Raw genomic sequence first — 22,041 nt, forward strand, 5'->3', positions numbered from 1 at the left:
GGGAGACAAAAGTGAGAGAATATTCAATTTTGTTTTCAGAATTTTCTGCATATCTGGGAAGTTCTACAGACAAAAAGGTCCAGGAAGTTTCATTCAGAACATGAGAATATTATTGCTCAATTCTCAACAGAAATGTCAGAAAATGCTACTTATATAGACTGGTCAATTCTGAACAAAATCAGCATTTCCTCAACAGAGAAGAGAATTTTTTTAATACAATGAACTGAGATATCGAGTAGAACAAAAAAGTGGCCAAAATATGTTAATGTGCTGTCAGAAGTATCTACACATGACGGTATCTCAAACATACAAGGACCCAAATCTTACAAAGAGTAATTGACATGAATATCGATTTCAGTTTTTATTTTCCGAGAAAAACTTTAGGCAATGGAGAAACTTGCATACAGCATCACGTATAATAATGTTAATTGGGTGCAATAGCACATAACAACTGTATAGTACTGCTTTAAAAAGACGTCCTTTGTGGCATAGACGTTGGGCCTTGCCCTCCGAAGATGAGTTGTTTTTATGAAATGAGCTCAAAAAATTTGTGTGTTAATTTAAATGTGAGCTTCACAAGTATCCACAATGTCTTGTAGAGAGCTGTGTAATGATTCTGAGGGATTTTGGCAAAAAATTATGAAAGAAAAATCAACAAAAACAATGTCCCTTTTCAGAATTCGTTTAAAAAGCCCCCAAACCCCCCTAAAAATGATCTACATGTTTGTCAGTGTTCAATGCCCATGATTACTTTTATGTTGTGGGGAGGAATTGTCTATCTTAATAAACTCACATCATTGCAGTGCGATGCTATTCTACCGACAGCCAGAATGGAAGACAAGGAAAGTTCACTTCACTCTACAAACAAAAGAAAAAACAGTATTCCACCCGAGGATTACTGTTGCTTTTTTTGTTTCGATCACAGTTCAACCCTGGTGCTGCGCTTGGCCCTTCTAGGCCCTGTCCTGTTGTCGTCGTGGTGCAGTTGACAAGCACAGGCCTGTCTCTGAGACCCAAGGTATGCCTCACAACCCAGCTCCAGAACGGTCAGATACATCAGCTGTACTGTCATTGTACAACCTACAAGGGCCAAAATTAGTATGACTATGTATACAAACTTGGAATATCGTGCTTTCTTTCAATCAAAACCACCCACCTCAACTCCACCCCAGTTCCAACCAAACCCAACCCTAACCTTACCCACACCAACCCACACAACCCAACCAATCCAACCCAGCCTAGCCCGACCCGACTCCACCTCACCCAACCCCGACCTGACCTCTACCCATTCCAACCACAACCAAACCCAACCAATCCAACCCAGCCTAACTCGACTCCACCTTACCCAACCCCGACCTGAACTCAACCCATTCCAACCACAACCAACCCAACCAAACCCAACCAATCCAACCCAGCCTGACTTGACTCCACCTTACCCAACCCCGACCTGAACTCAACCCATTCCAACCACAACCAACCCAACCAAAACCAACCAATCCAACCCAGCCTGACTCGACTCCACCTTACCCAACCCCGACCTGAACTCAACCCATTCCAACCACAACCAACCCAACCCAACCCAAACCTACCCACCCATCCAACTCCATGTCACCTTGTCCCACCCAACCCCACCTCACCTAACCCCAACCTTAACTCTACCCATTCCAACCACAGCCAACCCAACAAACCCAACCCAACCCAACCAACCCAACCCTACCCACCCATCCAACTCCATGTCACCTTGTCCCACCCAACCCAACCCAACCTCACCTCACCCAACCCCAACCTTAACTTTACCCATTCCAACCACAACCAACACAATCCATCCAACCTTACCCTACCCCACCCAGCCCAGCCCAATCCAAGACCTCATACCTTCTGATTCCTCCTGATTAAATTCCATCTTCTGCCCTAACCTCTTGCAGACCTTCTCCAGACACTGAGAGAAACGCAAGTCACAAGTCTCTCTATCCATACCGCACTGTCCATAGCAGCGATCATGCTTGTTGCAACACTGTTCCATCTGCGGCAGCTTTGATAGGTCGAGCTAGGGGGGTGAGTGGGTGTTGAGAGCATTGAAAAATTTGAATTTTTTTGAAACATCTCAAAATGTCCTTGATTTAAACACAACATTGGCACATTAACAAGTGCTGACCTACAGCAAGAGATATTTTGTGTGAATTGCCCTGAAATAATGGCCACGATTCAGGCAACATCACATATCAAAATAAAATACCTTCAAACCATAAGAGCCGCAGCCATTCTCTTCCGGGATATAACCAACCTTCTGTCTGGGAGTGGCTCCTACACGGACAAGAACCAAACACTCAGCGTCAGGAAAAAAATAAAAAAATCAAATCTGAATGTCTGCGTTTGTACCAACCATTTCCAACTGATGTCTTTTGAGGCAAACTTTTACTTCAGGTTGAAATGAGGGCCAGGATCCCCTCTCTCATGGGTTTGGAAAGCAAAACCTGAGGGGCTGGCAGGAGGGGTGGAAAACTAGTACTGACGAGGGCATCAACATCATGCTGGATTTTATTCAAATTCAACTCCCAAGTGGCTTATTGGCAATCATACAGATCAGCAGAACACACAAAAATTTATCAATGATGAAGCCAAGGCAACATGCCATATTGCTAAGCATGGATGATTTTGCACAACAGTCATGACAGTAGAAAGGCATTGTGGGAAGGCAAAAGGGGCAATGTTTGCTCCTTTTTCCTACCCACAATGCCTTTATACCAATGTGCAAAATCATGCAGTATTACTGTAAGACTTATAACCCCTAACATTCGTTCCTAGGCATGCTAGGATAGGCTTTACCTTCACAACTATGGGGCCTGACGTCCGCTTGTGGGAGTGGAGCAGACGTCGGACCCCACAGTTCTGGGGGTAGGAGAGGCCTCAGTATACACAACCCCATCAGCAATGGCGCTGGCCATTGTTCTCTGTCATGCTTGCTTCATTTAATAATTTTCCCTATGCTTGTTAGTACACGGACCATTTTTGCAGACGAACGTGCAATCCTCCGCCTCGCCAAGGTCGACATCTCCGCTTAGGATTTTGGCAGCTTTGGCCACTGTCTTCAGCCCTCCGGCCAAATTCTCGGCCATGCTCGAAAAGTCCTTCAAATTCTGCTCGAACGATTGGCCATTTTTCCCACCAGCGGCTACGGCTGACCACCAGTTGATACTGATCAGGGTGATGTACAGTCCAAGACGGGCCAAAAAGGGAACAGAATTCTGTAGACAAACCATTCTTTAAAATGCATGTCCCTGCGCTGTTGAATGCGGAAGTGTCGTCTTGTAAACAATGATGCGCCCTCCTTAGTTGAAAAAACGCCAGTTGGTATTGCTGTGGCAAGAGAGTGTCAAGTTCCTAGGCGCCGTTCGTTATACACATATACAAGAAGAATTATTGCAAGGCCGCCAGACTGAAATTTCCGCCACGCCGTAATATACTAGTAATACATGTACATGTAATAATGTCATGTCTGTCGTTTACGTGTATGCAATGCAATTTTTTTCAAGATTTGTGACAAAATGAAATACTACAGAAAGAGGTAAAATTTGTGACATTCATCTCATCCTGCCTAATTGATATTACAATTTCTGTTACTCCATTCTTTTTCGTGGAGGTAGGAAAAGAACCCGTGCTAACTCCTTCTTTTCCTACCTCCATGCTCTGCTATGGGATTGACGGGCCTAACGTGCATGACTGTAGCTAGGGCCTTTGCCTGTAACTTGTAAGGCTGTAGTCGCCAGGTCCCTAATTTCGCCACCTTCGTTGTCAAGTCGGATTGGTTTTTCACAATAAGTGGCGAAATAAGGGACCAGGCGACTATACGGTCACGCACGTTAGTTTATCCAGTTGACGTGGTTGAGCATTTTCATGATTTTGTTGTCTGCCATCATGTTGACATTGACATTGTTGTTGACTGGCACTGACAAATTGTCATTGAGCATTGAGCACATGGATCATTGCCATTGGCCATTGATTACAACATGCAAACTGCTGTACCTGTCACCCTGTGAGAGCTCGGACTTGTTGCTTGTCAGCAAATTTTAGGCAATTTTTCTTTCCCCTTCGAATTTCCTTGTGGACTCCGCTTGACACCCTGTGCACAAACCCTATGAGGCTGGTCTGAAAAATTCTATGTGTTTTCTCAATAAACAACTTGGTATTTTCCCTCCTAAATTGAACTTTTCTGGACATATTTGGCTCTCTGACGGCTAATAGGTCACTGTAGAGAATAATTACTTGCGTTTGGGTATGGAACTGTTGCCTTCCTCACTGAATGTGCTGAACTGACGGAGGTTGTTAACAATAATTGAACCTCACAGTTTTTATTGTGGTAGCTTTGTCACTTATTTAACATTCAAACTGCTGCAGTTGTTTTAAGGTAGATTGTGCAGCTAAGCTAAGTTGAATCAATGAATGTCACATCTTCGATTTCTGTTTTGGCGGTAGCCATTGTCATACCAGCTCTGCCCATTTTTATAAAAAAAGATGTCCAAATGGTTTTGAGAGAATATTTCATTTGTTAGTGACCTGATTTTCCATCCTGCTCATCATGGTGTTGATTATGTAAGTGTGTTTTGTTTTTTGTATTTCTTTTGTGATTTTTCCAGGGCAATCAGGGTCAATTTGCCCAACAACAAGAGCGTACATCACTGGACAGCCGACGACGTATCCGAATTTCTCTTCCAGAATGGCATGGGCCAGTACTCGGAGCTGCTTTGCCAGCAGAACGAGATCGACGGGGAGGTCCTTCTCCTCCTGAGAGACGTGGACCTGCGACTCCCGCCCATCTCCATCCCTGTCCTGGCTCACATCAAGCGGCTGTCCTCACTGATCGATCACCTCCAAAAGCGTGAGCTGGAATTGGAGGGCCATGGGGGATTGGGCAATGGGAGGCCCAAGATGTATCACTACTGTGCCGATTTGTACGGCCAGGCAGACTTCGACCCCTATGTTGGTGGTCAGGATCTAGGCCACATCAGCCAGCAGCTAGATGCTTTCAGCTTCAGTGACGATGACGGGGACAGTTTCGGCTTTGAAAACTCAACCTCGCATCGCCCCCCGACACAAACTGCTACCAAGCCCAAGTTCAAGCCGGAGGTCTCCAAGACCGTCATTAGCTTCCTCTACGCGACGTTGGTGGGGCTTCTGACTGCGTTCGTGATGACTGTCGCTCACGACCGCGTGCCGGACATGACCAAGTTCCCTCCACTGCCGGATATCTTCCTAGACAACGTACCGAGAATCGAGTGGGCCTTTGAGGCTTGTGAAGCATGCGCTGTGATTTTAGGAACCATTCTGTTTATTGTCGTCTTTTTACACAAACACAGGTGAATCCTTCTTTCAATTGGTCTTCAATAAAATTAACACTTTAAGCCGTGAACACTCCAAAAATGTCACCAATCCCACACTTTGTCAGATTCAATTATATGTTCCGTGCACCTGCAACGTTTGAGGGACATCAGCCTGACAATTGTGATTTAGCCCTACCTTCCTCAATCCTACAAAATCCTTTACAACCTCCCAGAGGATCTTAATGGACTTAATCGGTGGGAGTTAGTGAACTTTGTCATAGCATCATAGGCTTCCATTGATTGCAATGCAAGATTTCACATGTAAGGTGTTGAATAATCTGTTAATTTCAAAATGGTATCTCATTTTAAAACAAGGTACAAGTATGTTTGCAGTGTTCCTAGTTGGGACTTGCTATTTGTTTGGGAACACACCTTGGCCGTTTGCCAATACTTGACTGCGGGCTTTTTTACTCCCTGACCTCGCAGTTGTAAGCGCAATAGTAAGTCTGATAGTGCCACAAAACGTCAAGCAAGATGCAAACGAGCCAAACATTACAGTACTTCATTTCAATTTACATGTAAGTGCTTTGGGCCCATAATCAGGGATTTGTTTCCTAGATGAAGCCTGAGATGGAGAGAGAGTTGAGTATTGGAAAACAGCCTTTGTTCCCAGGACTTTCCTTTCAGCAACTGCATCAGGGCCCAGTGACGATTGAATTCCAGTTATGATTGAATTCCAGTTATGATTGAATTCCAGTGACGATTGAATTCCAGTTATGATTGAATTCCAGTGACGATTGAATTCCAGTGACGATTGAATTCCAGTGATGATTGAATTCCAGTGATGATTGAATTCCAGTTATGATTGAATTCCAGTTATGATTGAATTCCAGTGACGATTGAATTCCAGTTATGATTGAATTCCAGTTATGATTGAATTCCAGTTACGATTGAATTCCAGTGACGATTGAATTCCAGTTTTGATTGAATTCCAGTGACGATTGAATTCCAGTGACGATTGAATTCCAGTTATGATTGAATTCATTTCGGAGAATTGATTTGTCCTCCTTCCAGATTGATTCTGTTGCGAAGATTTTTTGCCCTGATGGGGTCGTGTTTTCTCCTGCGGTGTATCACCATGTTTGTCACCTCGCTGTCAGTCCCCGGATCTCACCTGCAGTGCAGCGGCAAGGTAAACGCTGTCGCAACATTCAGGCCATACCCCCCTCCCAATAAGACAAACTTGTCTACACCGTGTGCTTTGCTGAACAATCAGTCATTCCTTTGTGCTGGTGAGAGTAATATATTAAGCCAGAAGTCATTGCAATGATAACAATGTGTTACTTTATCTGTCAATAAAAAATGCTTCTCCAGCGTCTTGGTTAACCCAAATTGACCGAAGATTTGAACGTTCAATCAAATTTCGGGTCAAGTATTTGACTATTCCATTGTCCTATCCAACCCAGGCCTAAGCTTACTTTTCTTCTGTCCGAAAGCTTTTAATTATTGGTCTTTGCGTTCTTTTTGTTTCCTGGGTCGTAGGTGTATGGAAGTTATTGGGTGAAGATGCATCGCGCTATAGAGATCATGTGTGGACTGGGCATGAGCGTGACTGGTGTCCATACCTGCGGGGACTATATGTTTAGCGGGCACACTATATGCTTGACGATGTTCAACTTCTTCATATCAGAATGTAAGCCAGGATCATGGGATGACCTTCCTTCTTTGGCAAAATAACAAATGAAAGGTTGACGTCACATTTTTTTTTTAAAAGATTGGATCGTGTATTAACTTTGTGTTAGAACTTTGTGTGGTATGTATGCGACAACGTAGGAAATGGAAACTACCCCTGACCATCACAGACTTTGCAAAACCCTCAAGGAGGTTTGTTGATGATTTTGAAGGACCAATCAGCAGGTGTCTTTTAGTGGGACCTGCAGGGGGCTGATAGCTTCTGTCCAATTAACAGCCTAGGTGGCCTTTCTCCAATTGGACTAGGGTCGGACGAAATTTTACATAATATTGGGTGTTCTCTCTGGCTGATGGATGAGACTTTGGCTATTGTGTGTGTCCTTAAAAAAATGGTTGAAGCAAAAACTGTCATTGTAAACAAAATGCCAACTGGCTGTGATTATGATTTAAATTGTTTTAAAGAGGACACTCAGTATAGAGTTTGTACCGTGTAAAAAAAGGCTCCTCCTCGGGATGTCTCAGTGCTCAGCACTGTCAGCAAATCCCTCAAAATCAAAATTGTAAAAGAGGAATGCATATTGTATGATTGCAGTTAGGTCCAGTGATTAGACTAGAAAGTGGCACAGACTGTATTTTGGATGGGGCATGTTTCTGGATCACCAATGGGAAATAAGATGTAATGAAAAGCAACATCGAGTCAAGAGTGTCCTCTAAAAGCAGAGGAGAAGAAGTCTCTGGCGTGGATCGGAGAAAGTTGCCGTCCTTACGGAAGCCGAACTGAGTCAAGAGGCTTTAGTTTTATTGGTTTCTTTTTCATCCCACAGACACCCCTCGTAGCATGACCCTTCTCCACACCGCCTCCTGGGTCCTGAACCTCTTTGGCGCCTTCTTCGTCTTGGCCGCTCACGAGCACTACTCCATCGATGTCGTCATCGCTTTCTGCATCACCTCTCGTCTCTTCCTCTACTACCACACCCTGGCCAACACGCGTGCCCTCCACCAGCAGCGGGACCAGCGCGCCCGGGTCTGGTTCCCCATGTTCTCCTACTTTGAAGCTGAGGTGGACGGCGTGGTGCCCAACGAGTACCAGTGGCCGCTCAGCCTGCCTCGCTTGCCGACCTTCGTAAGACGGCAGAAAGCTGAGAAGATTGACAGCGACTGATATTAATCACCTTCTCTCCACCCTACCCAGCGGTACTCTCTATTGTTAGATTGTTATCTTTGTGTAACTTTGTGCCGTGTTCATGACATGAACTCTCTTGGAAGTGTTTCAGAGAGTAGGGATGTTCAAGAAAAACATTTCTGGAATCCTGATTATACTTTAAGAGTTGGACATTTACCCGTTGAAACGAAAAAAGTTCCAAATCTGTTTACAGATTTTCCCAAACATTGAACAGGAACCAGAGGTTTGACATTTTAATTGACGCAATCTGGCGTTCATTTTTATTGTAAACAACGTCTGTAAAATGTAATCTGAGTTTCAGAACACTTGCTGCTTGATCATATCAAAGGAATACCGTGAATTCATCAGCGGATCTTTGTGCCAACTATCTACAATGTATGCACTTTGTCGTGTTTGCAATGACACTACGGTAAGGGTTTAAATAATATGGGAGAGTTTCCTTAACCCTACCCCCTAGGCCTTTTTTGCTTGGGACCCTCCTCAGTACTCCAGAATCCTCCAATTTGGGAGGCAAAAAAATTTGATTCTCCCTCAATCCTCCAAAAGTTCTTGGAAATGTGACTTGGAGGTGTGCCTACTGCCTCAATCCTTCAAAATCCTCCGGCAATTCCTGTCATTATGCTTAGGCAGTGGAAATGGCATTCTTGAGTAGTGCGGTTGATTCAAAAGAAATATCAGGCTGAATTTATGCATGACTAAGCAAAAAAACACAAGGTCTAACCCACAACCTTCTTGCGTGGCATCCTTGGCAATGAGCCATGCACTTTTGCCATTCACCCTCAATCCTCTAAAATCCTCCAAAACCGCCTGAAGGATTTTGGAGGATTGAGGACGGTTAGGATTAATGTTTTTCAAATTGAACGTAAATTCCCACCCCTATTATACATGTACGTGTACTTTGTGCCTTTTTTAGGCAACTCGAAAAGAGCGAATAACTTTCAAACAAAAACACTGTTGCCACGTACTTTTGAAAGATTTCATTTGACAAAAAAAACCCTGTGCATTGTCCTCTTTCTTTTGAAGGCCATCTTTGTCTTTCTAACATATCCTTTGAATTGCATGAAGTCCAGAGAGGATGTGTGACTGAGTTACAGTTTCCACTTTCTGTTTCTTTGACATTTGATCAGTACTTTTTTGTTGCACAACCTCGAATGTGAAATATTTTTTTTGTCGTAAACATCCCTTTGAGGTGGAAAAAATAGCTGAGCTGTGTACTTGTGTGCTTTCGGTAGCTGCTTATTCAGGTTAGGCGGAGGTAGGGTAGGTTGTTTGAATACGTGTTTTTATTTATAGAGACACCTCCGTCCCAGCTTTCAAAAAGGATAGTGGTTATTTGCCCACCGTTTGATATTAAACAAGATCCTTCCATTTGAACTTGCATAATTAAACAGAAATTGCTGAGCTGTTAATTGGATTGGTCGGTATTCAGCAAGCTTCATATACAGGACAACGCCCCCCCCAATTTTAATCCCACAAAAAAACCAAAGCTGTTTTTGCCACTTCCCGTATTTGTACCAAGGTAACTTCCACAGTGGTGTGCTACTGACATAAATGGACATGTAACAAGTTTAACCAATGACATTTTTTTCTACTTTCAATGCCGAGAACTGGCAACGGACAGTGGTGTGTAATCCTTATCTAAATATTCACTTAATAATATATACTTCATGAGATAATACATGTATATCATCGTGTGCTAATATACATTTTGTATGTTTTAAGTTATTCTGAAATCAAAAGGACATGAACAATTTGTAACTCCGTGCACATAAATGTAGGCGTATCCTTCCCCTTTCAGATGGATTATACGATAAGTTGTGTATGGGACTTATTATCTCCCTGTTCTAAATTGGTTTGGAGGATTTACCCGGGTCTACGCAGTGTTTCCCTCTCTCTGGATTAGTTTTTGAGGCATTTTTGGGTGGTGAGGGGTATCTGTCATTAAAGGAAGAGAAACAGTGAAGGAAATCATTGTCCAAAATCTGACTTGAAGAGATACTCAGTAGGAGAAAAGGTAGGAGTGTTTTTTTTCAAGTTTTTTTTTAACCACGGGTAAACAGAGACTGTCCACATGCGGCAAAACTAGTACTAGTGGAAACAAACTCATGGTTTATTTTATATTTTAGGTTTCACTTCAAGTTTCATACCTAAACTTATTTAAAACCTTTAATCAAACGATACAGCTGTTGAATTTTTTATGAATGTTGAATTGTATTTTATGAGGTGCATCATTTTATGACAGTTTGATATTAGATCTTTGTTAAAATTGTCTGTTGTCATGTTTGCGATAAACGTAACAAAGACTGGATGTTTGAGCTGACAAAGGTAATATAATTTTATGTCTGTTGTAACTGAAGCCCACCTTTACGCTTGTTGAGTGATTTTGATGTGAAACGTCGATGCCATCATAGTAGGCCTGTGGACCGCTCTGCGTAACAGCGGCATAGCCGGGGGGGGGCTGGGGGCATGTACCCCTCCCCCCCAAAAAATCCCAGTGCCCCCTAGGTGCCCCTCTGAAAAAAACCCGGATGAATGGATATTGAACAAGGCTAACAAAACTTGCTCCAAAAAGCCGCACCACTGAAAGCTGGTGCCCGCCCCCAAAGATGCTGGTGCCCCTTTGTGCCTCCCCCTAATATCCTAGCAACGCCACTGCTGCGCAAGTCTTGGTGTACGAGATAATCGTGACCGACAGGCACGCATTCGGGTGAAAGCTGGTACAATGAAGACCAGACAGAAATCACAGGAACAAGGATATCCGTGTTCAACACTCAATACGATCACGTGAGTGTACCTTCCTGAAAATGTTAACTGTTCACATAGGCTTTCAAAATTGGTACAATTATCATTTGTCCTTGCTGACACGTTTTGCCTCAAAAATTCAATACATGAAGTTACTTCACAGAGGGCAGCTTCAGCATTCAGTCTTTTGTAGCATCATTTATTGTGGGATGTTCGACAGCCGCGTGAGATTTGCGTGCGATATTGGCCTAGTACACTGTATTCTTTTTAGGGGGACACATCTTATATTATTCAGCGACTTGGAAAACGGGATGTCCATTGTGATGTTTCTGCCGCTGTGTAATCCACACTGACGCCGCTATGATGTTTACTGGGGCAACGTGCGTGATGATAAAAGTAAATTCACACTGCACGAGTTTAGCATAATGAAGGATTATAGCAGGTTTTGGCCTTTTTGCAGCATTATTTGACATAATTTTTCCTGAAATTTGTCTTACTTTCAGTCACATAACACAGCCATTGAATTAATACATCTTATTTGCATTTCGATTTGACGCGCGAGTTATCTGCGGAAGCGTCTAAAGGCCACTTGCAAAAATTTTCTAGTTAGGCTAAACAAATAAAATGGTGTGTTTACGGTAACCCGACCGACCTGAAAAGTTTTCGGCCAAATTGCTGACCTCAAACTTTTTATTGTCATTTTGAAGGTTGATACTCATAAATTTTAAATAAAAAGATGATTCAAATAATAAATTATTTTCCACGGAATATAAACCATTTTCCACTCTTGATACCGGCCGACCACGATTTTGATACAAATATAGCCTGTTAAACATGCGAAAATCGCAACGATCTCATCAGAGCTAAGACCCGTCGTAACTCACCGGTGCTGGTTTATGCACGTGTTCAGACCTTTAGTCTGGAATGTTACTTGCGCATGCTCATGCATATCACATTAACCAATACAAACAATGGAAATTTGTCCGGGTTTTCACTAAGTCCAAGGCCGTTTTCCAATACTCAATTCGGCTCCGTCGGAGGCTTCAACTGTTTTTTTATTAACTAGCTGATGTTGAAGCTGTAAGCGCAGTAATTAGTTTAATAGTGCCACAAAACATCAAATAAGATGCAAGAGAGCCAGAAATTGCAGTAATCAAATTTAATCTAAACGCTTTAGGCCCACAATCGGGGATTGGTTTTGGGAACGATGCCTGAGACGGAGCCCAAGTCGAGTATTGGAAAAGGGCCTAATTCTCATGTCACACCGGCCTATACATCGCTTACGCGCACGTGTACATTTTTGTAGGCCTACGTACACGTCGTTGACAAGTTGTCATAATGGCGTCTGACCTGTCTGGCGGCCCAGTGTCAAAATTATTCAGTTTGAAACTCCAGAAAAGCGTCTATCAACCAGCTCAGCTGAAATTGATCAACTTGGATCTGAGCAAAACATTTCTGGATGTTTTCAGTGACAATCATGTCCAGGGGCCAGCAAATATCGACGTTCGACGTCTGAAAGTGGACCGTGGCATACTGTCGAGGCAGCGTGTACGCTGTTCAGTATTGTTGATGTATTCCCGCAATTAAGTACATTAAAGTTGAAAGTAAGGCGCAGAGACAAGAACTGACCTGCAGCTGCAGCACTGTGGAACACCGGTCCAATGCATTCAAAGTTATTATGAGGACGACTGAGGAACCCTTTCAAAAACGGACTAAAAGGTAGGCGGCATCATTCATTTCAATTTATGCAAACATATGCAGCAAGGTATGAGACGGAGAGAACCCCCCTGCTTTGTGTTGGTCATTGTCTCGCAGGAATCTGGGGAATTCCTTTCAGACATCTTGGGGGGATGTGTTAAGTAACAACAGTCTGGAATGTGTATAGGAATTGGACATGTTGGGGGGTACCCCTCGGTCTCATTTCTTGCTGGGTATATATGCAAAGGGCAAGTAAGCATGGGCAGCGTTTACAATTTTCGGCTTAGGGGCCCAGACTAGACTGCGCTTTGCCTTCAATGTAGGCCTACGGCGTGTACATGTATATGTACCGTACAGTCGGCCATGTGCGCCACGCTAGCTAGCTATGCGCTAGGCGTGTGTACATATGTACGTGTACGGACTTATGCGACAGGTGCGTGCAGTCCGAGATGGAAGTGTTCACTGCATTATTCTGTACAAGTACTAAAAGTAGCCTATGTTGCCTGGGTCCCATACCGCGCGCAAAGCAGAATGCAGCAGCGTTTGTACAGGCTAAGTTACAGGAGTGGAGTTGCAAAACAGTATCTTTTTTTTAACTTGTGTTCATTGATGGATTGATATATAGAGAGGACTTGAATATTTTCTTCAATTTTTTTTATATAAATATACGGCTAGTAAATGTTATACTTTTTAATATTTGACACAGACAACAGTGTGTTTCAAAACAAAGCCTAGTCTATCACTAGGGTTCACATAATTTTGGCAGGAAACGGAGGAAGCTACATGTGCTCAAGAAATATTAATAAAAGTGCCAAGTTCAATTTTATATGGTCACTTTGTTTTAAACTGTTATGCTGGGTACCTGAAGAATAGTTGATAGGATCACCTCTGGGTCATCCGTCCATCAGTTTGCTTTGGGGTGAGGCTCCAGCGGACATGGATTGCAGCAAGCTCTTGGTCATCTCAACACATTATTTCAAATACCCAGAGACTCACAATGCATGTTTATGTCTGACATGACAAGCTGACATTATTCCAAACGAATAGGTTTTCGCAAACCGTATTTAAAACCTTTTTTGTTATTGCTTTTCAAACATGCATTGTGAGTTTCGGCTCTGCTGTTATTGTTGTAGTACTGTTGCATCCCTGAGCCTACTGAGTGAAGACAAAATAAAATCCCCCAGCAACCCGTAGGTTCGTCAGTCTGGGTAAAATGCAAGTTTGTGTACACCAGTCAGTGGAAATGAAAGATAAACAAAATGTACATTCTCAGATTGAAAAATACTGAAATCCTTGTCCATCTTGATTTACATGTACTTTTTAATTGTGAGACAAGTCTCAGTGAGTGCGAGTAGAACAGAGATTAGTACAGGAATGTGGTTAGTTTCAAACTGCGAATGAACAAGCATCGGCATGCAGAACTGAAATTGGAACTGCGAAAGAAGCATGGGCATGCAGAACTGAAATTGGAACTGCGAAAGAACACGCATGGGCATGCAGAACTGAAATTGAAACAGCGAAAGAACACGCATGGGCATGTAGAATTGAATTTAAAAAAAATTACAACGTAAAATTATTTCCCTGCCTACCTACCTACCTGGATTTTTTTTCAGGCCGTTACCGTAAACACACCATTTTTTTGTTTGGCCTTACTATCTCGCCGCGGCAATTATTATCTCGCCGCGGCGACACACCGCGGCGAGTTATAAGATAGAACTTCGTCGCGGCGATAGTTATTCGAAAAAGTCTTTGCAAGTGGCCGTTATACGCTTCCGTAGTTATCTGGTGCGTAACTAGTGGAATTGCAAAAAATGACCTTTCGCAAGGTAAATTCTTTTTTCCTCAAAAGCTGCGGTTCGCGTATCATTTCAATATTGCAATACAATTTATTTAAATTTCTGGTCCTATTATTGCTCGGTTGCAGTATATTCCGAGTAAACTGACGCATTTGCTTGAATGACACGACGTCGTGCACCCCAAAGTCGATCTGCAAATTAACGTGAAAAAAGTGTCGGTATTTAAAGAAAAAAATGCAATAAATAATTTCAGGATTGGATCCCAATCAAATTTGACTTTAATGAATGGGCTCTCAGAAGACACTCTGCGTTCTCGCCCATTCTGTGCAAAGGATCCCCACTTTTTATCGTTTCTCCTTAGCAACGTGCAGTTAACTGTATGGTACATGTACATTCTTGAAAAGTTGGCACTAATTAAAGCTGACTTAAAAGACACATACATTGAAACTGCGCATGACATTACATTTTACAACCCCATTCACAAGGAAAAAATGCCCTTCACTGTTAATTAAGTGAATCCGTTGTAAAACTAGCCTCCTGGGACACAATAGAATGCTAGGACCATCTGGAGAGGCTATTACTTATCAACACCACTCGAAGCAGTCAATATTCCTAAAATTGGTCATCGCTCGCACTCTCGCATCTAGCGCCCTCAATTAGGCCTCACCAAGCAAGGGTGAACGAACTCGTCAGAAGTTCAGCCCTGTTTCCCTCCTTCCATGGTTGAACCGTCTGAATCGGATCTTGGGCCAACGGCTGTTTGGGTGCGTGGAGACAAAAGAAGCAGTCTATGGGTTTCACGGAAGGTTGGCCACAAAGTAGCGAGGAAAAGGAACAGTCGAGCTCTAAGACAGCCCAGACTAAGCGCTGGTTACAGAACCAAATATGGTAGATACGTGTCCAGATGTCTGTGTCAATTGTTGGTCTTTCTTTTTTCTTTTCAGTTTATACAAAACCAATCTGATTTTAGCGGTAGTTTGTAGTGGCCAATTAATATTCAAAACTGCCTGCGCCGCGCCGACCAAATCACAATGCATGCAATGTGCGTGCGCTCGAATTCTCTGGGGGAACTGTGACCAACCGGACTGTCAGCTTGTGTTGTGTGAGGTGTGGATGGAGCGTTGCTCCCAAAAGACGCTGTACTTTGCTATGGCAGCAGCCCGCACGCACGCTTTCCTAAATGGCGACAGAACCACTTTTCAGCGGGTGTGATTATATCTGGGTGGACCCCCCCAAATGATTAGATTACAATGACAGATGGTGAAACTAAGCTTCAACTTGATGTGTTTCTTAGGTACCCGAGAAAGTTACGTGTTTTTGCAATCTTTATTCATTGTTTTTCTTTGAAGCGGGGAAGAGCCGATGAGTCTGAAGAGGCAAAAACACAAATATGATTAATAAAATGAATTATTTAGCCACTGTGCAAACATGCGTGGCGAAATGTAATGATGTTCTCTAGACACCTCCATTCAGCGGCTGATTAATATTACGATGCCGTCCTGAACTGAGGCAAGAGTTATTCATCAAAATGATAAAATGTCGCACATTGAATTTAGCGCCTCTTAAATTATGTACAATTTGCCCGTTGGTTGGAGTCGAGTACCCGTTTCTTCGAGTTTGATGAAATGAAATTGACTTTTCCGTTCTTAGGAGAATACTGTGTAAATGGACGGTTTGTAAAATGAATTTGAAATAACACAAAGACACGATGTAGGTCGTCCCTGAATCATAATTACAGGGCTTTGGGGCTTGTCAAAAAATACACAGTAGACCATCAATTACCTTTTTGAGTAAATTGATTCAAGCAGCGGATGTATTGTTTCATTTCCAGTGTAATGACTCAAAACCTAAAGCCTTAATGCTGGTTTTAATGCCCACCATCAAGTAGTCGTGGTTTCCACGATAGCCTATAGGCTATATGCCTTCCTGAATACTCCATTTAACAGGAGGTGACGCTGGGACAGTGGTTAACTAAATGCTTTACTTTTTTTCAGGACAGGACGAGGTGTCATTGTTTATAAAGCGACACGGAGGCATGATGACAAATTAATCGTTACTGTTCTTTGGGGGAAAATTAGTTTACTTGTAAGTGTGTGTCTGCTTGGTCGCTGTGTTGTCCGGAGCAAAACTTGAAGTTCAAATATTGTAGGCTGTGATCTCTAGGAAAAAAGTGAAATGATGGAAAGCGATTTAAAAGCACGAAACCACGGTTTTTCTTGGTTCCTTGGTACGCTGCGTTGTTTTTGGAGGGGATTAATACCCAGGTGTTAACTGAATCCCTCTCCTGTAGAGAACTGATCCTGGCGGGTTAGGCAAACTTCAGGTGGCTCACGCATGCAAACTTCAAACCCTTTGGTCAGGCCACGTTTTCAGGCTACCTCGGTCTCTCTTTCTTTGTTTTGATCATTTTCAGTTGTGATTAAGTTTAGGCCTATTGAGGTCTTTTCTGCGTCGTATTTGGGAGAAAATCTCAACATAGCGGAATGAACTATTTATATATTTTACAAATTACAGCGTGTCACTGACTTCACACATACACGGCCTTTTGTGTGTCTCCACACCACAACTGTTGTCATGGTTTGGAACCGGTCCGTCGAATCAGATCCTGTGGTCACGGATAGTTTCGTGTCACTACCCGCATGCTTCCCGTACTGGTTGCCAAACGAAAGACCCCGGTTATTTTGCAATTGCAGAGTTATATTGCAACTTGACTCGAATCAATAACCCCCGACTCGAGTCACCTTTTTTGGCGACTCGACTCGATTCTCGAAAAGTGACTCGACTCGAGTCCCTTATCAGTAGACACGACTCAAGCGAAAGTTAATAAGACTCGAGTCCCAATAATACAACAAAGAAGAAATTATTTGCACTGATTTACAATGCTTGATTATCATGTTTCTTCTTGTGTAATTATCGTCAAGAGCAAGCTACAGTGTGCCCACATGTAGAAACCAAGAGGTTATCTAAAAAAAGTCAAAAATGAATTTATCTCTTGTTTTTATTTATCCTATTGTGTTCAAATATTTGTGACTCGAATTAACTACTTGACTCGACTCAACTTTTCTTTCCTAATGACTCGATTCAACTTGAGTCACTATGTTATTGTTAAAACGACTGACTTCGACTCAAGTCACTACGTTACAATGACGACTCGGCCCGAGTCACTGAGTTACAATGACTTGGCTCGATTCGAATTGAGCCACTGGGTTACAATGACTCAACTCGAGTCACTGAGTTACAATGACTCGACTAGAGTCAAAAATAAATGACTCGCTACAACTCTATTATGCAGAAACGACGGCAACATCGCGCAAGTAAATTGTCATACAAGGAGTAAATAATGAATACCTTGGGCACTTCCAAAATCCAGGAAAAGTCTTATAGTTTTGAGACACGCAGGCACATGAAATTAAAGCCCATTTACCATTGCTCGATCACTTCTGTTGACCTTTTTTAAGGGAATCCAGTAACACTTTAGGGAAATTTTCCCTCCAAATCAGGTAACCGCCAGTCCTGAATCCTGTAAAGTCAGTTTAGCCCTTTCTACACGGAACTTGCGATAGCGCTGACGCTTTTTAAAAACGCACAGGCATCAGTTTGCAGCGGCAACATGGGCGTCAATCGGCGGGGACCTGGTGGCATGTCCCCCAACATTTTAATGTGGAGAGGACACCACATCGTTCGTCCCCCCGGCATCACTTTTTCATCCGGTTCCTAAAAAAAAGTGTAGGGGGAGGAAGCTTGAACGTTGATTGATATAAGAGTCGCTGTCAATAATGCCAAATCTTTCCTCTTACTGTGTGGTAATGAAAAACAAACGGCTCTCGTCTTCCATTGAATTTTCAAAGGATAAAAGTGATTTCAAACATGAAATAAATCTTGCCAAAGCATTTGCTCAAAAACATTTGACGTGGTCAGAAATTGCCACCGTCTCACATTGCACCACAAGGCAGCTATAATCTCCAATTTTCCGGCCCCGGACACCATGCCGTCTGCACGTCTCCGCCCTCCACTAGGCTAATTCAGATCAAGGTTAGGACTCCCCACGTTTGAAAAGCAAAAACCGGCGCCCATGATGCGTCTATAATCAATTTGACAAGGATCTTAGATATTGCCTTATCCTTCCGAGTTTAAGTTACCGGAAGCCATAACCGTTACCTGATCGACCTTTCCCTCATCTATAGCTGGTGCCGAGTGACTGTTAAATAAGACAGAGTGAGGGAACCAGCTCAAGACCATTTCACGTCTGCTTATGCGCTATCGCGATTCAATTTGGCCTGAGTAGGCCATTTTGAGTTGGTAATACCTACTTCGTGCCAAGTTCGTGCCAAGTTTTGATGTGACCTCAACCTCAAAATCCCCCCATACCAGCCAAATACAATGGGTGCCCGATAACCTCGCTCTACCCGCCTCCTTGAAGGACACCCTAGAAAATTTCCCACGTCCTGTTTATTACTATTCCCGTTAAGGGGTTAGTGTGTTCGGGGTCAACAAACTTTTCCCTTGCATGGGGAGAACAGCCGTACATGTAGCTTTGTTTCACTGTGTGTGTACCAGAATGGTTAGGCCCACGTTCGTGGTCGCCTACAATGAAAGATTATTTCGACATCCATATCAGGTTGTTTTGGGTCACACTGTTGAGGAATACTGTTAATCGAGGCATAAAAGGCCGAGCTGGTAGATCCCGGGAAAGACCGTAAGACCGCGGAGAAAGGATGAATACAGAGATGCACGTTGAAAGAACAAAACGCACATTTTGGAAGCATGAGGCCAGCACAGCTAATCCATTCGCTCCTGGACCAAACTCAGTAACCTGGGTTGCCTCCATGGATTGCGCAACTTTGAACTATAGAGACAAAGTCTATGTTATCAAGAAAATGCGTCAAACCCTAACGAGTGTCTGTTAACCCCGATAACACCACAAAGCGACAACAAAGTTTTGGCAAGTTGAATGCCTGACATTGGAACCATCGTTGTGCTGTTTATTTTGAAGTTACGAGTTCTCAAATATCCCTTCCTATGCTGTTATTCTCCGAACTTTTTGAAAAGGAATGGACAACACTGTGTTTGTTTTGATCATGGAGGTGGGAAAAGATCTTTCATCCTAGTCGCACTTTGAAAAGTGTGTGTTCCTTCCTCACGGTCTTACTCTCTATCGGCAAGTAGCGGAAAAAACCCGCACAAACATAGACAGTGCTATCAGCGTCAGAACGATTCATAGTTAAGGGTCAGGGGGTAATGGTATGTCAGTTTCTTCGTCCAGAGTCTGCGTGCATAATCAGTCCCTGCGGGGCTCGGTTTCAGAAACACACCCGCTCAGGAGTGGATCATGCCAGCCAGACTAAGTATTAATTTTGTGCCTGAAATGTGCAGAGTGCAATGTCTGTTACCCGACGGTGTGCATGAATGCTCGAAACTGCTGCGCCCATGTTGGTTGTTGATTTGTACTGCTACTCTTAGGGAAATAATGGACAACCATAGAGTGTAAATCCATGGAAAAGTCATGCTGTCATACCCACACACCGAACTACCTGGCCAGCCGAAACGGAGACGCGCGATCGTCCAGCGACGAGACATCGGAGATGATAGGTAACGACAGCACCACCGTGATTGACATAGACGATCCGCACGAACACCAGAAAAGCCACGGCAACGGTTTTATGCGGAATGGGGGGCTCTCCAACGGGATGCACCCAAGCCTGGCCCATGCCCACGGCCACCAGGCGAACGGTGCTCTGCCCAATTCGGCCATCGAGAAGATCGCCATCGAGATCGCCGAGGCGCAGGCTTCGGCGGCGGCCCACCACGCCCCGTCATCCCCGCCGCGGTTTGAGCCCGAGCCCTTCAAGACGGTCCTGGCCGTCTTATACTGTATGCTGGTGTCTTTCATGTCGGCCTTCACTATGACTTACACACACGATCGCACGCCCGACTTGACCGTCAGCCCACCCCTCCCCGATGTCGTCTTCGACTTGGTGCCTCGGATCGAATGGGCGTTCCTGGCTTGCGAAATTGGAATGATTCTGCTGGTAGTCGCTAACCTCGTCAATCTTACATTCCATAAGCACAGGTAAGACAAAGGTTTAACGGTCATCAGACGGACCCCCCTAATATCAAACCACAATCAAAATGGTGTCTTTAAAGATCCAGTCACTTTACATCAATAAGGCCGTTATTATGCCGAACAAAGAAGCTCTCTAGCGCGAAGATCTTGCTTTCTGTTCAATATCTAACACTGGGGCATTTAAAAGGTTATTTTGACATGTTTGATATAAACTTCCTTCAGAAGGATTAAATGATTGTAGCTAGACGGAACAGTCGGCTTGTTGAATTCATTTTCATATTTTTTTTAACATAAGCATTCCGTAACCCTCCCTCGTCATAACCCATCCAGGTATCTGCAGCGAATTTGGATTATGTCTGTTTCGTTTTCCTCGTGAATTTGTAACTACAATTCATTTTAATCACGGGCAGGCGGCTAGTCTCTCTCTCAGAGCAGAAAATGCCGAACAAAACCGGTTAGTCAAGAGATTTTATGGTCTATCTAAACTCCACAGGCGTTGTCATCTCTGGGTGCGTAGGGTGAACGCGCTGCCCGTGCCTTTTATGCCCATGCGTCAAAGTCAGCAATTTTGATTGCCGTTTACAATGAACTTTCTTGGTAATTGTTCTCCATAACCGTCGTTCTGGCGAAACATTATTCGCCATTTCCGGGTTCATGTTTTTGCTTGGCAGACACCTTTGTTCGAAGTTGTGGAGTCTTTCACACGGGGACTTCGCATACCAAACACATTGGCAGAATACATGCATCATGAACCAGTAATGCTTTCGTTCCCTCAGCCCTTTTGGTCGAGTTCGAGCGGCCTGTTCTTCACACAGGTTTCTTGTTCTTGCGCTCGAACAGCGAGAGCACGACCCAAGAACACTGTTCTCGGGACAGGAACACACACCACTTCCTCCTTCTCTTTGTATGAGTGTCCAGAAGGCTTTTTGTCCTGAGGTTCAAGACAAGAAACACCACGTGATGACTAAAGGACCGACTGCAGACAGCTGAGGCTATAAGTTTGTCATATGTTGAATTGTTTACATGTATTTCTAATCAAGCAATACGGCCGTTTCACAATAGTGCGCCACCAAGAGTTTCCAACGCGTTGGCCAATCACAATGCGCGAAAGTTGTCGACCCAATGCAATGTGCACTGAAATACGCAAAGCTCTTGATATGAAAAAAGAAACTGTTTGGGTAAAACTCAAGCCGTGTCTGAAACGGGCTTCCAGAGCTGCGGTTAGGTCTATTGTCTACGCGTCTCCACGCATTTCCAATGGGGCGAAGACCCAGACCTAGCTCTAGACAACATATTCGGATGCAGCCTCAGTGTTAAAACAAGATGATTAAAGATCAGTGTCTTTGCTCTTTAATTGGGCTAAAATTCCTGTACTTGCTAACACGTGACATGCCTTATGTTACATATCGAGAGACTTTGTCGAACAAGTACACATCTTTGGTATTCCAATATTCATAATATTTGGCAATACTGCTAGGCCTCTATCTAAATACGTGTAAATGGAATGACCATTCCATAAACAGGTTTTCTCAACTGAAAATGACTTGA

The 22,041-nt window shown here is 43.5% G+C and overlaps 3 protein-coding genes across 4 annotated transcripts in view; 2 read left to right on the forward strand and 1 right to left on the reverse strand.

Annotated features, from left to right (window-relative positions):
• Positions 1-336: 336 nt before the first annotated feature.
• Positions 337-3,316, reverse strand: LOC110977557 (group XIIA secretory phospholipase A2-like). The gene is made up of 4 exons (XM_022231789.2): positions 3,005-3,316; positions 2,237-2,304; positions 1,876-2,047; positions 337-1,080 (listed from the first exon to the last, which is right to left on the reverse strand). Exons 1-4 carry the CDS (start codon positions 3,258-3,260, stop codon positions 920-922), a joined length of 657 nt encoding a protein of 218 aa, XP_022087481.2. The 5' UTR covers positions 3,261-3,316; the 3' UTR covers positions 337-919.
• Positions 3,317-3,456: 140 nt separating this feature from the next.
• samd8 (sterile alpha motif domain containing 8) lies at positions 3,457-10,549 on the forward strand. The gene is made up of 5 exons (XM_022231788.2): positions 3,457-3,565; positions 4,635-5,354; positions 6,393-6,510; positions 6,861-7,011; positions 7,835-10,549. Exons 1-5 carry the CDS (start codon positions 3,546-3,548, stop codon positions 8,170-8,172), a joined length of 1,347 nt encoding a protein of 448 aa, XP_022087480.2. The 5' UTR covers positions 3,457-3,545; the 3' UTR covers positions 8,173-10,549.
• An 8,500-nt stretch (positions 10,550-19,049) lies between these two features.
• LOC110977596 (sphingomyelin synthase-related protein 1-like) overlaps positions 19,050-22,041 on the forward strand; it is a 31,416-nt gene continuing 28,424 nt past the window's right edge. The window contains exon 1 of one of the 2 annotated variants that reach the window (XM_087149124.1): positions 19,050-20,499. In XM_087149124.1, coding sequence (XP_087005250.1) covers positions 19,922-20,499 — 578 coding nt within the window. In that variant the 5' untranslated portion in view covers positions 19,050-19,921. The remainder of the gene's footprint in view (positions 20,500-22,041) is intronic. The other variant, XM_022231860.2, reaches the window with a different exon arrangement.

This window comes from Acanthaster planci, linkage group LG19 (assembly GCF_054643075.1).
Source record: "Acanthaster planci isolate LZ-2023a linkage group LG19, COTS_SCS, whole genome shotgun sequence".
Lineage (NCBI taxonomy): Eukaryota > Metazoa > Echinodermata > Asteroidea > Valvatida > Acanthasteridae > Acanthaster > Acanthaster planci.